Below are 15593 nucleotides of genomic sequence, written 5' to 3' on the forward strand. Positions count from 1 at the left end.
GAGATCTTCATGGCTAGGGCTTTCAAAGGATGCCTGTCCCCTCCCTACCTCCTTGGAGGCAGAGGGCAGAAATCTCAAGGAAGGAGGCTTTGACCAAGCGGCACTGAAGAAGGGTGTGCAGACACACCGCAGCTGGACATCCTCAGAGATGAAAAGACACAGCCAACGTGCCTTCTACGGGCACTGGCCACATGGCCAACTCCTTCCCCATCCAGAAAGGTCTTGGTGAAGAAGGCAGCACTGATCTTCACACCCAACAATCCAACACAGCTCCTCAGCTACCCATTACTATGCTCTAGACCTCTTAGATCTATCAAAATGTAACTGTCTTGTGTCCCTTTCCTTAGTCAAGGGTAATGACTGATAATGGCTATCACTGTCTTCTAGACATTCACACTCAGGTGGGGATATTTTAAAGAATGGGCCATGTGGGAGTCTTAGGTTTCCAGGGAAGCTGCTGGAAGAGCACAGAAGCAGAGGACCTGTCCTGCTGTCTTCCTGCAACACCTTCTGCACCCATGCCACTAAAGTCCACTATGTCCTGCCCCAAAGGCTCCTGCCGGAGTCCACCTTCCCTTCTCCATCAGCCCATCTCATCAGCCCAGAATCTGAGAAAGGTCACTGCAATCCAGAGTGTCTCAGCTTGGACACTACTGACATCTGGGGCCAGACAGTTCTCTGTGCGGGGACTGTCCTGTGCGTGGTAGAAAGGTAAGCAGCATCTTTGGCCTCTACCTTCTGGGCACCAATAACATCCACCTTCCAGTCATGATCATCAAAACTGTCTCTGCACACTGCTGAGGGTCCCTTCCTTTGCTGGCTAAAATGGCCAAACAAAAAAATAGAGTATTTTAGGGGAAATGCATTGGATTATAATTGATAGACATCATTGTGAAGCATATTTTCTTTGCTTTATGTTAGTTACCCACATATTGACAAATGTTTAAGTAAACGAATGACTGAAAACAAAATCGCTGCTCTGAACCAACGATTCTAACAGGTCCCCCTGGGAGGAAAAGCTAGCAAACCATGAAATGTGTAGGATTCAATACCTTCGATGTCTACCAGTGCAGGGTGGCAAATCTTTGCGCAAATACCCGTACTCCAATACTACTTTGAGGGGGAAAATATCCAGTACAGAGACAGCAGCAAAATAAGAAAGCCTTCATAACCTAAAACCACCTTTCAAAGGCAGACTATAAAAACCTCAAAGATCCACATAAAAAAGGAACCATTAGACATCTGATTGGGTGAGACAACAGGATGAGCAGTAAATCACTCCTTTTGCTTAAACTTCTGTTAATGTTGAGTAATTAACACAAAGCAATGAAAATGTATGCCTCACGGTGATTTATACCAATTTTAATCATATGGAATTATCCTAAAATATTTTTTGTTTGACCATTTTAGCCAGCAAAGGAGGGGGCGAAACTGGAAAACAACACACTCCCACTTGGCTTCTCCCGCTGGCTCCCTTCGGTCGGGAGAAACAACCCCTTCAGAGGAGGGACCACCTCCGTCATGTCCCACCATCTCTTCGCTTCCTGGGGGTGGGGCCGGGGAGGGCAGCTGCTTGGAAGCTCCTTGTTGACCTGAACTTACCTCTGACTTCAGCGAGGTGGTGTGAGCGCTGCCATTTGAAGTGTAATGGGTTTCTGTGTAGGCGGGAGCGAAAAGGTGCCTGCAAAGAAGAAGAACAGACATTTGTCCCCTGAGGTGACAGCCTCTACTCTCCTGGGAACCACAGCCGGCCATTCTAACTGAAGTAGGCAGAACCAGCCCGAGCAAATCTGCGCAGAAGAAATGGGGCAGCCGTAAGAAACCAAACAAACAAACAAAACAAAACAACAAATACAAGATGGAGTCTGTTATGAATTTTGTATTGGTGGGGGATCATCCTTTTGTTTAGACAGCCAGATGGAGTCCACAGAACCAAAGCAGTGGTTCTTAAACGTTTTCTGGGTCCTGGGAACACACACATGCAAACACATACTCTCAATTTATCTGGATTGATCTTTCTACCACTGCATCCACCAGTGCTTAGCATCAGCACACCAATGTTTTCTTTAAGGAAATACCTCTTCTCTGTTGCACGTTTTGGTGAGATTGTCAATCAAGGTGTGTCCCCATCACCACCACCGACCCTGGCCCAGGGTGGCCATGATCCAAGCTAAGCCAATGGAATAACGTCACAAGAGCTGAACAGATGGGGCAATCCATCTGCTCCTTTGTTCCTGCTGCATGGATTCCTGAAGCTTCCTTGACTTGTCCTTTCTGAGACTCAATGGTCCAGATTTCCTGAGACCTGGTACTTCTTTCTGTGTTACCCTTCCAATAAATTTTTCTAAAAAATTTAGAAAATTGGACATTGGTTTCTCTCTCGACACAGACCCCTTGAAGCTGAGGTTAAGAGTCCCTCACCAGAGGAAAGGCCACACCAAACAAGGTTCTTAGAATTTCTCAAAAAGCTAAAAATTGAATAAAAGAGCCAAATGGATGCTTTAAGTAGCTCAGCCACATTGAAACCAGAATGTACCTATGGAAAGTCAAGGTCAGGGAAGCTAAAGAGTTTCTAATGAAAGAAAAATTGGAATCTGACAAAAAAAAAAAAAGAATTAAGTGGATGTATATGTACTATTTGGAAAGAATGTCTAAAATTGAGTTAGATAAAAAATAAATTTTAGAAAAGTATGTACTTTCAAAATCCCTTCTAATGGAAAATAATAATAGTACACCCTACTGTATACATTGAAAACACTGAGAAAGCAAATGCCCACTGTTAGTGTGGTTATCACAGGGAACTGCAGAAGATGTCCACAAATGCCAACTGCATATTTCTAAAAACTGGTTGATTTTTAGAAATAAGGATCATGCATTTGTTTTGAAAATAAGTTTGAAACTGCTTTTGAGAAGAAAATATAGGCTGAGGCCAGGCACAGAAAGCCAAAGGAATCTGCAGGGACCACCCCGATTCTGGAAGACGCAACATTTCCCAGAAAGACGGGGTCATTGAGGAGAGTCTCTAGAGTCACTTCCAGCTCTCAGTTCTGGGACTACTGACTCTCATAATCCCCTCTAGCCCCAGAGTGCAGTCAGAAGTAAACGCCACAAGAGTTGTCTCTTGTACTATGTCAAGCCCTTTGACATCCAGCCTTCAACAAGAAGGAAAGGAACTCAACAGGGAAATGTAAACATAAAGCAAAGCCCCAAACTCAGCTCGTGCAGGGAGGAATACTCTCATTACATGGAAACGTTAGGTCAGTAGCTAACCTGCCGGGTTCTGTCTCCCAACCCTTTCTCTTCCCCCTAAGCCTCTGGGCAGCTGAGTATCTCAGGGAGGAGTCCCCCAGCTGTCTGAGGGAGATAAACTGTAGGCCCCAAGAGAACAGAGGCCAAGCTGCTTCGCTCACCAGTATAGATTAGTGTTTAATATTTACTTAAAGCAAGACTGACTTAACTATTGATTGAAGGAATGGATAAAAGAAGGAACAAGTCAATGAATGAGTTGTTCAGCATGCTGGGAGCTTAACACAGGACCTGGAATCTGAGAGATGAGGTGTCAACGGCAGCTCTCACACGGACTGTCTCCGTGGCCCATGAGCAAGTTCACTTTCTCCCTCTGAATGTTTGTTTTCTTGTCTTCAAAGACAAAGACACTACCCTTACTTGCCTGGGCTGTCATAAGAATAAAATGACAAAATGCATGTAAGGGACTTAACACCAAGTCGGTACAGAGCGGAGCTCAGTGAAGGTGAGCAATTGTCGTTATTGCTTTCAACAGGGACTATGGTGGAAGAAGCCAGCAAAACCGATGGAATTTACCTGTTTCCCTCTAAATCTCCCCAGCCAGTGACTCTCAGTGTATCACTCAGGGGCGATGAGAAGGCAGTGCGCTCATTCCTGCAGCCCCATTTCCTGGTCCGATTTCACAGACTGCTTAATGGATGGCTAGGCAGGGGTTCAGAGCTTAATGGTCCAGCCAGGTGCCAACGGGATGTCAATTTTCCCACAGAAGATGTTCTCCTGATAAATTCATTCTCGGCCTGTTCTCCGTATTAGGGGGAGAAATCATTCATCTGGTGACATCAAGATGCTCCTGAGAAAGCCATCGCGGCTGAACCACATTCCTGTCGGTCCTCAGCCACGCATCCCACGGAGGGTAAGCCTCTTTCTGCAGTTCCTTATTCTGAGGACCTGCTCCCATCACCACGGGCCTCTCAGAACCTCAGCATCAAAAGGGACTTACTCACTAGACTACAGGCTCCCTGGGAGCAGGGGGCACAGCTGCCTCGTTCTGGCTCCCCCAGCTTCCAGCCCCTACCAGGCAGGCAGTGCGTGTTTCCTAGGTCAGTAAGTGGGTGCATGAACACATGATGAACCTTCTACCTTGTACAGGAATCTGCCAGATGGCCACTCAGCCCTGGGAGCCCCTGAGACCACCCACTCCATATTTGACCACAGATATTAGTTAAAGAAAGTTCTTACATTGAACCAAAACCACCTCTCTTTAACCGGCACCCAGAGGCCTTCGTGCTGTCTTCTGAATGACAAGGAGCAACCTGCTTCTTCTTCCACCTAACTGCCCTATTGAGACCAGCAGCAGCAGCAGCAGCATTGCCTCGGAACTGGTTACAAATACAAGGTTGTCCGGCTTCACCCCAGATGTACAGAAGCAAATAGAAACTCTGGGGTTTGGGGTCTCACCATCTTGTGATAACTGAGTGATTCTGATCATAACCACCGCCCTAGATCACAAGATTTCAACATACCGTTAAGGCAGGCAAATCTCAGAACTACCCACGAGTGTCTCTCACCGCCCTACGGCCCACTGCCTTCCTGCCTCCACCACATCCTCGACCCCTCGGAGCTTCGGAAACCCAGACAAGTTGCAGTCAGAATAGCTCACATCTTTTTAAGTGTTCAGTTATTTCACCTTCACAACACACCTGCGAGGAAGGAAGGCACTAATCCTTTACCCATGTTGTACCTGAGAACACCGGGAACTCAGGCGTGTGTAATGATCCAAGCTCTCACAGCATAGTGTCACCACCGGGCGTCACGCCCAGGTCTGTTGGTCCTGAGTCTACCTCTTAAAGCTGTTTTCTGCTCTCTCTTAGAAGGTGGAAACATAACACTCAAGCACTGCCGGGAACCAGCAGTCCAGAATACAATTCGATGGTTGAGGATAGTGGCCTCGAGGACACATGTGCTGTCACAAAAAGGAGACTCAGCTCTTAGAGGTGACTGAGTACAGAGAAGAGTTAACGGTACAAGCAAAGAGCAGGGCAGGAAAGAGGATGGACATGCGAGAATTTCAGGGATAGTTTTTTGTTCCTCCTCCTTCTTTTTAAATAACAGCCCTTTCCCCAAATGGGGTTGCAGATGTTGGCCAGAAAGGTCCTTCCTTCTTGAAGCAAAAGGGTCATGTTTCATCACCACCATCTGTGCAATTTTAAGGATATATGACACACTTCCTTCAAATGCTCCCCACTGCCCCAAAGCAGGCCCATCTATGGCCATGTGGTGCCTTGTCACTGCTCTCTGGACCAAGGACACTGCTGTCCCCTCACAGAGGGGCCAGGGGGCCACTGAGCAGCCCAGCTGGGCCCACCCGCCCCTTCTCTGACCACATCTTGTTCTCATCTCCTCCCTGACAAGGAGCTGGCTCAGCAGATCGGCAGGAAGCCGTCTCTCACCACTGGAGTGTATTAGGGTTTTCAGGAAACGAGTTGTGAGTGATGTGCGTCCAGGAAGAGAGAAGGACTATCGAGATTTCCCACCCCACCCCCTGCTTTTTCTGGCTTTGATGGAAAAGCTGTTTCTGTGTGCCCCCCTGGCCTCTGGAAGCCGGCCCTCCAGGCGCACCAGCCCCCAGGCAGGCCGTGCCCATAGCCCACCCCAACGCTAATAGCAGCCAACACCAGAATGTCCCCTGGGGCGAAATCAGGTTGCCCAGACCCCAAAGTCCTTGGGCAAAACCTGCATCTTCTGAATTCCACCTGGGAAAATACTCCTCCAAATTCCAGACATAAAACATAAGGCTGCTCTCCAAAAAAGGACAATCGAATTGCCCGTGGCAGCTTGGAACCTGTTTGCCCACAAAGCGGGTCTGGAACAGCCCTGACCACCCCTCCTAAGGCTCGGAGCCTTCAAACCCAGCACCATCCCTTTGAGAACTGTTTACTGTCAGACAAATTTGAAATGGCTCTCTAGGATGCAACTCAAAGCAAAGTTGCACAACAGCTCTGAGATCAACCCTCCTTCCTGCTGCTTCTTATAAGAAACCAGTAAAGATAACGTGTTAACATCCCCAAGCTACCTTGAAAAACAGTTATGCAGACATGCTCGGCAGAGGCAAACATGACTCCCGCTAGCCCTAGCCCCGGGGGACTATTTCTACTGACACCTCCTTCCCCCAGCCGCTGTCCATCTTGCTCTTCTAAGAGGACCCAGGCACTTAGACTGGTGATGCTCGGGAGGTGCAGCCTCGCTGGTCCCTCTTGGTTTTCCTGGCGGATCTCCACCCCGTCTGCCTGTGTTGGTGCTGACGTAAGCCTCTTTCATTTCTTGCTCCTACTGTTAATGCCATCATTGTGGGACCTCGCCCAGCCACTGCACTACACCCGGAAATGCTGGGAAAATTACAAAATCCCAGCCCCATTCCAGACCCACGGGGAATTGTATCCCCTAGAGAAGGAGTCAGAGATCTGTATTCTTAATAGTTTTTCCAGGTGATACTTTATTAGGCTCAGAATTCTCCTGTTCCATTGAGTCCAATTTCACATTTTAAATTCTTTCCCCCATGTCTAGCCTCCCAAAACCTAAACACAATACCAGCACAAGACAGAGGACAAGTCTCAGGTTCAGAAAGCTTTGGTTTGAATACCAGCCACACTGCTTTCTAGAAACCCTGGAAATGAGTCAAGAGATGCTCAAGGTCCCTTTCAATGTCATACAAAAGCACTGTTGGGTCATAGGCTCTGAGGGGCCAGTGTAAGGTTCTTTGGATAAGACTATTTACAATTAACTAGGGTGGCTCTTGTACAACCTTGTAAAACTAGACCGGAACTCGTAAAAACCTAGAAAGATACAACAGAGAAGCAAATGACTGCTATTCAGTAAAAGAGATAACTCCAAAGGTTATGTAGGGTTTTTACTGCCCCTGGGATATCAATTAACAAAGTTGTGTATCTGATTTAGCAATGTCTCCACTTTCCTTTTTTCCAGTTTTAAACCCGTTTCACCATCTTGCCGTTTCCCCTATTTGTCCGCAAATAAAACTGACAGGTGCATTTGCAGGTACAGTGTTTCACTTGAGCCCCCCCCCCCTCATTTCCTGGACTGCAACTGGGCAGAGTAATAACCACTATCTCACAGCATCACGGAGAGGATCAAATGAGAAAAGACAGCCACATACTAGCTCTGTGAGTTTGAGCAAGTGGGTTAACCTGTCTGTGCCTCAGTTTCCTCAACGAAAAAAATGGGGGAAATGAGAGAATCTACTTCACAGGGTGACTGTAAAATGTTAGAAGAGTGCTTGATTAAGAATATGTTTCCATAAAATGAACAAATGTAAAAGAACCCCTGAATCAAACTGGTACCATTGGTATCTTTTTCTCCAGACTAGCTGTGAAATCTTGATAATTGTTAAACGGAGACAATGAGCCCTGGCCGGTTGGCTCAGCGGTAGAGCGTCGGCCTAGCGTGCGGAGGACCCGGGTTCGATTCCCGGCCAGGGCACACAGGAGAAGCGCCCATTTGCTTCTCCACCCCTCCGCCGCGCTTTCCTCTCTGTCTCTCTCTTCCCCTCCCGCAGCCGAGGCTCCATTGGAGCAAAGATGGCCCGGGCGCTGGGGATGGCTCTGTGGCCTCTGCCTCAGGCGCTAGAGTGGCTCTGGTCGCAACATGGCGACGCCCAGGATGGGCAGAGCATTGCCCCCTGGTGGGCAAAGCGTCGCCCCCTGGTGGGCGTGCCGGGTGGATCCCGGTCGGGCGCATGCGGGAGTCTGTCTGACTGTCTCTCCGTTTCCAGCTTCAGAAAAATGAAAAAAAAAAAAACAAAAAAAAAAAAACCGGAGACAATGAATTTTTTGAGGGCTCATAATCTAGTTTCTCTTCTTTGGGGTACACTGGGAAATTTTAATATTAATATTTTTTTATCTAGCTAGGCAATACTGAGCGAGTCACAAGCTGCTCAGCCCGTTTCTCTATAAAATGAAAATGGTGACGCCCAGGACAGGCAGGCTCCGGGAAGCGTCTGAGAAAAGCAGAGCGTGCTATTTTAATATAATGGACCATGCTTGCCCATACTTGGGACAATAATAAAACAGCTTCAGTAAGTATGGTTTTGTTTTCGAAAAAGAAGAAAGAGAAGGGGAGAAGAGATGGCTCAAGCTGTTTCAGAACCAAGATTTCCCAACCAGCGCTCATTCCACCGCTGACTCCGAAGGAATGGAGATAAACCAAGTGCCAGAGGCCAAATAAGGGACTGTCCTGTCCAGGGGCCCACCGGCAGAGACATTTCTTTGGGAAGGAGCAGAAAGGCCACGGGAGAGGGAACTTTAAATGTTGCTCCTAATGTGAAGAGCAAGGATCTCTTCCCACCCTCAGAACACACTCGAGCAGGCATCGTCGCTGCCCCAGAAGCAGTGATGAAAGCAAGATGGCGCCACCCACAAGCCTGGCTGAAATCTAAAGCTACTCAGCATGTTTTTGGTTTTTTTAACCTTCTATTAAGGAAGTGTCCAAACAATGCACTAAATCAACACTCCCTTTCACCAACCACTTCCCATTACATCTTCTCTCGGTCCCCACAAGACCTGGTACCCTTTGGACCAGCTCCTGATCCTGTGTTTTGCCTTTATGTTAAATACCAAAGGATGTTTGGATAAGCGCTGTTTACTCCTTTGGTCAACAGGGTCTTTATTTAATCTTCTACTTGCTTCCCTCTGGGCTGCCTCCACAATGATGAGCAAGCTCTCTGCGCAAATCAGGTCAACGTCTTGGGATCAGGGAGCTTAACTGGCAGGGACCTTTGGGGCCCTAAAAATGGCTCACCCAAGAAGAGTTTACAGGTTGTGTTACAGTGTCCTGAATAGCCCACACAGCTGTTTATTGGAAAGGGTAAGAACAGTTAAGGGAAATGGAGTATCGTTTTTGCGATTTCTGAGAAAGATAAATAACTGAAACATTTGCTTGGCAGTAGCCTGCCTCCTAGCAACCGTTTTTTGATAAATAACCGTAATTCTTGTTTACCAGACTTACCTGAAGGGAAGGGCCCATGTAAGAGGTCACTGACTACACCGTAGAGATAAACTTTGTGGTTAAGACATGAAGGATATAAAGAAAACAAACCTCTAAGATCACAGGACCTTTGAGAACATGCATAGGAAAAAGGGACTACATGGAACTTCCTATGCAGAAAAGAAGCAAACAAACAAAAAGCAGGCGGGTGAAGACCCAAATCCAACTTGCCCTACACGTGGGTGCTTGATCCCTTTCAGGCACTGATTAATATCCCAGTAACTTTGACACATCTTGCCCAATGTTTCTTTGCATCCTAAGGCATAAATCCCAACTGAAGCACAAGTCAAGAAGGTTAGAACTTGGAAAGCCCTCCTAATTCGTCATGAACATCCGCTGTCCGGCTTCCAGTATCCCTGCCACCTTCTCGGGATAACAGTACCTGATCTGCGTGTAGAGAAATGTTTCATTCGCGACACACTGACTGGGAGCACCCAGACGCAGTCATGACAAGCCAGGACAATCAGGGCTCATTTAGCTGAACTTCAAGATGGTTGACACCTGGTGAAAACGGCTGGAGCTGAGTCACCCCAGTGGTGGCACCTGAAGAGATGGTCTCTGATTTCCTAGCTCCTGTCCTTTCTAAGCCCCAGTCCTTCACCTTTTCCCTTATTCTATGTGTTGCCCCATATCTTTTCCATGAGGGTTTTTTTTTGGGGGGGGGAGGGATGTTAGTACAGAAATTTCAGAGTCCCGGGTTCGATTCCCGGCCAGGGCACACAGGAGAAGCGCCCATTTGCTTCTCCACCCCTCCGCCGCGCTTTCCTCTCTGTCTCTCTCTTCCCCTCCCGCAGCCAAGGCTCCATTGGAGCAAAGATGGCCCGGGCCCTGGGGATGGCTCTGTGGCCTCTGCCTCAGGCGCTAGAGTGGCTCTGGTCGCAATATGGCGACGCCCAGGATGGGCAGAGCATCGCCCCCTGGTGGGCAGAGCATCGCCCCATGGTGGGCGTGCCGGGTGGATCCCGGTCGAGCGCATGCGGGAGTCTGTCTGACTGTCTCTCCCCGTTTCCAGCTTCAGAAAAATGAAAAAAAAAAAAAAGAAAGAAATTTCAGAGTCAACGGCAACAAGAGATCTTTATACGCCATCCTGTCTGCCCAGTGCTTACCCCTCTACACTTTTACAGATGAAGCACTTCACAATGAGCGAAAGCAACATATCCAACATCATGGTTAGATTTTGCTTCTAAACCCATCAGTCTAAATAAACTAAAGTAAGCTAAATGTCAGTGGTAAATAACCCAAGAGTCAGGCCATCCAGACACTCCCAGAGGGCAGACAGGAAGGATGTCCATGCAATCTCATCAATAATTACTTACTAAGCAGCCTAATACTGTACAAACCGCGGGCGCATGGCATCAGGAAGGCCAAGTTCCTCCTGGCTTCAATTCATCCCGTATTTGTTCTGGGTCTTTGGCCAAGTTGCATTACCTCCTCTGAGCCACAGGCTTTGCATCTGCAAATCCACTCACTCATTCCACAAATATTTATTGAGGCCAGTTGTGTGCCAAGCACCTGCAAGGGAAGCTTGTTTCTCCTACCTTCCACTGGGCACCTGTATCCCCCATCATGAAGATGAGAGGAAGCTGAAGGGTGGCAGAATATGCCTCCCCAACTATACCACTTTAGAATAGGATTATTTTGAGCTGAAGGCAATTGAGAAGAATAGACAAGAAAAGCATCTTGCCCTCCCTTTATCTGCTTAAAAGCAAGACATATATTTTCAAAGGCTTCCCTCCTGCACTTTCTACCAAGAAGGACAGAAGTTAATCTCCAGAGACAACTTTAGACTATCAGCTGGAGAAGGCACTAGAGCAGCGGTTCTCAACTTGTGGGTCGCGACCCCGGCAGGGGTCGAACGACCAAAACACAGGGGTCGCCTATGTATTTCCGATGGCTTTAGGCGACCCCTGTGTTTTGGTCGTTCGACCCCCGCCGGGGTCGCGACCCACAGGTTGAGAACCACTGCACTAGAGGAATTTGTACAACAAACTTGACTAACTAGCCTTTATCTACCATTTATTTATCATATAGCACCGCCTTTAGAGGCCTAACAGCTCTTTCCTTTGTCCTGTCATTTCTCTACAAATGTATTCTTTGTCGAAGATGCCATAGAAGCCTGTAGTCTAAATGAGTTACTCATTTTTCCATGGGTGTCTCCCACATAGACAAGTTAACTTCTGTTTGTTTTTCTTTTGCTAATCTGTCTTTTGTTACAGGGTTCCCAGCTAAGAACTTAAGACAGGTAGAGGGAAAATTATGTTTTTCCTCCCTTACAAGGTCATCTGTGGAAGTCCTTTGCAAACACTCCAGACCACCCAGAGAATACTATCTGGTTCTCAGAAGCCAAGTCACTGTTCCATGGCCCGTCTTCCTTCCTTCGTAGAATTGCTGCAAACCAGTGCTGCAAGCAACTTCCAAACTCCCCGAACAAGCTGCCCACACAGCTATGGAGCAGGGGTGCATACATGTGTGTGTGCATGCGTGTGTGTACGTGTGCAAGTGTACATGTGCATGTGTGCATGTGCGTACATGTGGGGCAGAGAAGAAGGGCAGCCTCCAGATCAGGAACTCCAGATGCTCACTCAACGTTGCTCAACTCCTTTTCCAGAGCCACATTCCTATGGCCACACCACTGAAAGCCAGTTTAATCTTTATCTTCTTATCCAAACCGCATAGAACATCCAGAAGTCAAGAGGTCACAGAGAACAGACTGATGGTTGTCAGAGGCAGTGGAGGGGTTGGTGGACTGGCCGAAGAAGGTGAAGGGACTGAGAAGGACAGATGGGTAGTTACAAAAGAGTCACAGGAATGGGAGGTACAGCATAGGAAATACAGTCAATAATACTGTAATAACTGTGTGGTGCCAGGTGGGTACTGAAAATACCAAGGGGAATGCACGATTATCTCATCATTACGCTGCATACTTGAAACTAATAAAAATGCCAAGTATAAACCGTAATGGAAATATTGATATAAATTTTTAAAAAGAAGTCAAGAGACGAAGAACTTCTAGAAGCCTAGAAGCCTGCCATCTTTGTCAACACTTAGAATCAGCTCTTTCCTTAGCTCTCAGTCTCCCTGCAAAGGAATCCCTTTCCGTGACGGCCCTTCCTTTCCCCAGAAAGGGGGGCTTGGAAAAAGAGACCCTGCCTGACACAATGCCGCCATTATAGCCCGTGGCCCATCTGGACCTCTCTCCAGGGAGAGACTGATGCAAGAGAAGAGAGTGTGGAGGCTGCCAATGTTCTGAAAACCTGTAACCTCGGGAGAACAAGGAGGAAAAGGGGGCAGTGGGGCGCATGGGAGCTGTGGAAGGGAGTGGAAAAAAGCCATGAGTACAGAAGTCATAAAGACCCCATTTCTCCTTAAACTGGGGGTGAGGAAAAGCTGGCCCAGTCCATCCATTCAATGATACCATTGTTTTCAACAAAAGTGGGTTTGAGAACCCTCAGAGAGGTCCTCAGTGAGGCCCCAGCTGCCGGAATGGGCAGCAGTCCGACCAGTTCCTAGAAGATCAAGTTCTTGGAGTTGTAGATAAGAAGGAAAGACTGTGTCAGACCACAAATCAGAAAAAACTAGGGTAAGGACAGACCTCCCTTTGAGGGTCAAGGAGAGAATACTGGAGGCAACTTTTCACAAGGATTTCATCACTGCTTCCCCATCACAGTCCTGCAAAGTTGTGGCTACAATGACAACCTTCATCTCATGAGAAAACTGAAGATCTGGGGAAAGAAGGGGCCTGTCCAAGCTCCCACCAGAAGCTAAGGACTGACCCAGGGAGTGGCACCACTGTGCCACTACTTAAGCAGGAACCTCAGACTGCTTCTTGGATCCATCCTCTCCTTCAGCCCATATTCAATCCATCTCTAGTCTCCACGACTCCACCACATTACATGTCTTTGGAATCCACCCCCTTCTCGCCATATCGGCTACCTCTTCCCAAATTACGTCACCATAATTTCTCACTCAGATTATAAATAAAGCTTTCGAATGGGTCTTATTACTACTGCTGCTCTTGTCCTTCCCAATCCGTTCCTTACACTTCAGTGAAAGTAGTCCTGCTCAAATGCGTTTTGGATGCTGTTGCTACCTGGCTTTTAAAATGTTCTTCACCAGCTTCTCATCATCCTCAAGATAAATGCCCAAACCCTTTAAGGAGCCTACAAGGCCCTCCTTCAAGGACTCACCCCTGTCCGTCCATCATACCAACCTCTCCTCTTACCACTTCCTTCCTCCCTCTCGCTCTTTACGCTAGCTCTCTGCTCTAACCTTAAAGAACTTCTTTTCATCTTCAAATGTTACTCTTGCTTTGAGGTCTTTGTTCCTGCTGCTTGGAACCCACCTGCCCTTGTATAAGCCCTTTACCAAAGCCCTACTTCTTACTTACTTCATTTCTTCCCAGAAGCCTTTGTTCAATCCAGGGTAGGTTCCCTTTCCCCGCGTTCCCACAGGACCTCAACTTCCTCCATCACAGCATGTCCACACTGCTCATTAATGGTTTAGTTCTCTGTCTCCTCCACTTGGCTCTAAGCCGCAGGATGGCAGAGACTGTGACACTGCTCTCCAAGGAAAGCCCAGGACCTAGCGTAATGCTTGCCATGCGGTTGGCACTCAGAATATTTGCCGAGTGAAGGAAGAGAAGAAAAGAAAGACAGGATTAATAATTCCCAGTGAGAGGTCCAGAGCCCAGTATATCAGAGACTCTCATCAGTACAGCCAGGGAGTCTCTGACCCAACCACTGCCCCAGGGCTGGGTTTGAGCAAGTTTTACCCCAGGGTGCCCAAGAGCCTGTTCATTTCATATGTGAGATGTCAGTCAAAGGTCTGTGTATGTCACTGAGTTCTAAGCTGAAAATGAGTAAGCTTACTTTCTGCAAATCAAAATATTTCCTGGGTGAATGTGAATGCTGTATCATCCTCAGGACAAAACCAGTCCAGAGGCCCTGGCCGGTTGGCTCAGCGGTAGAGTGTCGGCCTGGAGTGCTGGGGACCCGGGTTCGATTCCCGGCCAGGGCACATAGGAGAAGGGCCCATTTGCTTCTCCACCCCCACCCCCTCCTTCCTCTCTGTCTCTCTCTTCCCCTCCCACAGCCAAGGCTCCATTGGAGCAAAGATGGCCCGGGCGCTGGGGATGGCTCTGTGGCCTCTGCCCCAGGCACTAGAGTGGCTCTGGTTGGGGCAGAGCGACGCCCCGGAGGGGCAGAGCATCACCCCCTGGTGGGCAGAGCGTTGCCCCTGGTGGGCGTGCCAGGTGGATCCCGGTCGGGCGCATGTGGGAGTCTGTCTGACTGTCTCTCCCTGTTTCCAGCTTCAGAAAAATACAAAAAAAAAAAAAAAAAAAAAAAACAGTCCAGAGGCCCCAGTATCAGCCTTCTTCTCCCGCACATTTCAGGAGAGTCATGCTCCACTGCCCAAGCACGAAGGCTGGAGAGTAGGAAAGTCGTCGAACCTCCAGGGAGTCTGGGTGGAGACCCACGGCACATACTTGAAGCTAGGGAGAAAAGAGAGATCTGGAGGGCAAGACTTCCAATGCACCTCCCAAACCCAAATGTATACCCATCCACCCACCCACCCACCCTCAGGTCCTGCTTCCCTGGCGACTCCCTGCATCCCCAAGTTGTGAAGAAGCCGCGTCTGCCTTGTGCGCGATCCCTAGCAGTCCACAGCCCCCCCCCCCCCAGGTAGCCCTCTGCCCACGTGGTTCGGCCCAAATTTCTCATTAACGGGAAGTGGTGGAGGAAGTGCTTCTTCTCATCCAAGATGTAGAAACTACAGCCTACCTTCAAAGTACACCTCAAGCATCCTTCCTAGAAGCACCCCACCCACCCTGGCCACATGGTGGTTTCACCTCAGGCAAGAGAGAGACTGACTCAAAGTCAAAAACAGGAAAATAAAAAAACTGAGCTCTAAGCCACTCAAATTATCAGGTAGCCTAGCTCTGGAAGAAAAAGGTACCCCTCTTCCATTCCCCACACACCACTCTTAGGAGTTAAAATGATTAGATCGGTCGGAATCCTGAATTCCTAAGAGATTATTAACATTACAACTTTGATTCCCCTTCATCCAGACCAAATATTTATGCATTAATTTCTCAGTCTGAATTCCTTCTCATCCTTCCACTCTCCTCTCCTCCCTCCCTCCCTCATCCAAAGACTCCCCTCCTTGCTCCTGCAAGACAGAGCTCCAGGCAACTCTCCTTAGGGAAGCCTTCTCTATTCCCCTCAGAAATTATCTCTTCCCTGCTGCCTCCTCCTCAGCACTGCACTTCCAACTCTATTATGGAGAAGGAA

The 15593-nt window shown here is 48.2% G+C and overlaps 1 protein-coding gene across 1 annotated transcript in view; it reads right to left on the reverse strand.

Moving 5' to 3' along the window:
- ADAM19 (ADAM metallopeptidase domain 19) overlaps window positions 1-15593 on the reverse strand; it is an 80435-nt gene that overhangs the window by 47306 nt on the left and 17536 nt on the right. The window contains exon 4 of the mRNA XM_066273130.1: window positions 1603-1681. Coding sequence (XP_066129227.1) covers window positions 1603-1681 — 79 coding nt within the window. The remainder of the gene's footprint in view (window positions 1-1602; window positions 1682-15593) is intronic.

The sequence above is a fragment of the Saccopteryx bilineata genome, chromosome 4 (assembly GCF_036850765.1).
Source record: "Saccopteryx bilineata isolate mSacBil1 chromosome 4, mSacBil1_pri_phased_curated, whole genome shotgun sequence".
In the NCBI taxonomy this organism is placed as follows: Eukaryota; Metazoa; Chordata; class Mammalia; order Chiroptera; family Emballonuridae; genus Saccopteryx; species Saccopteryx bilineata.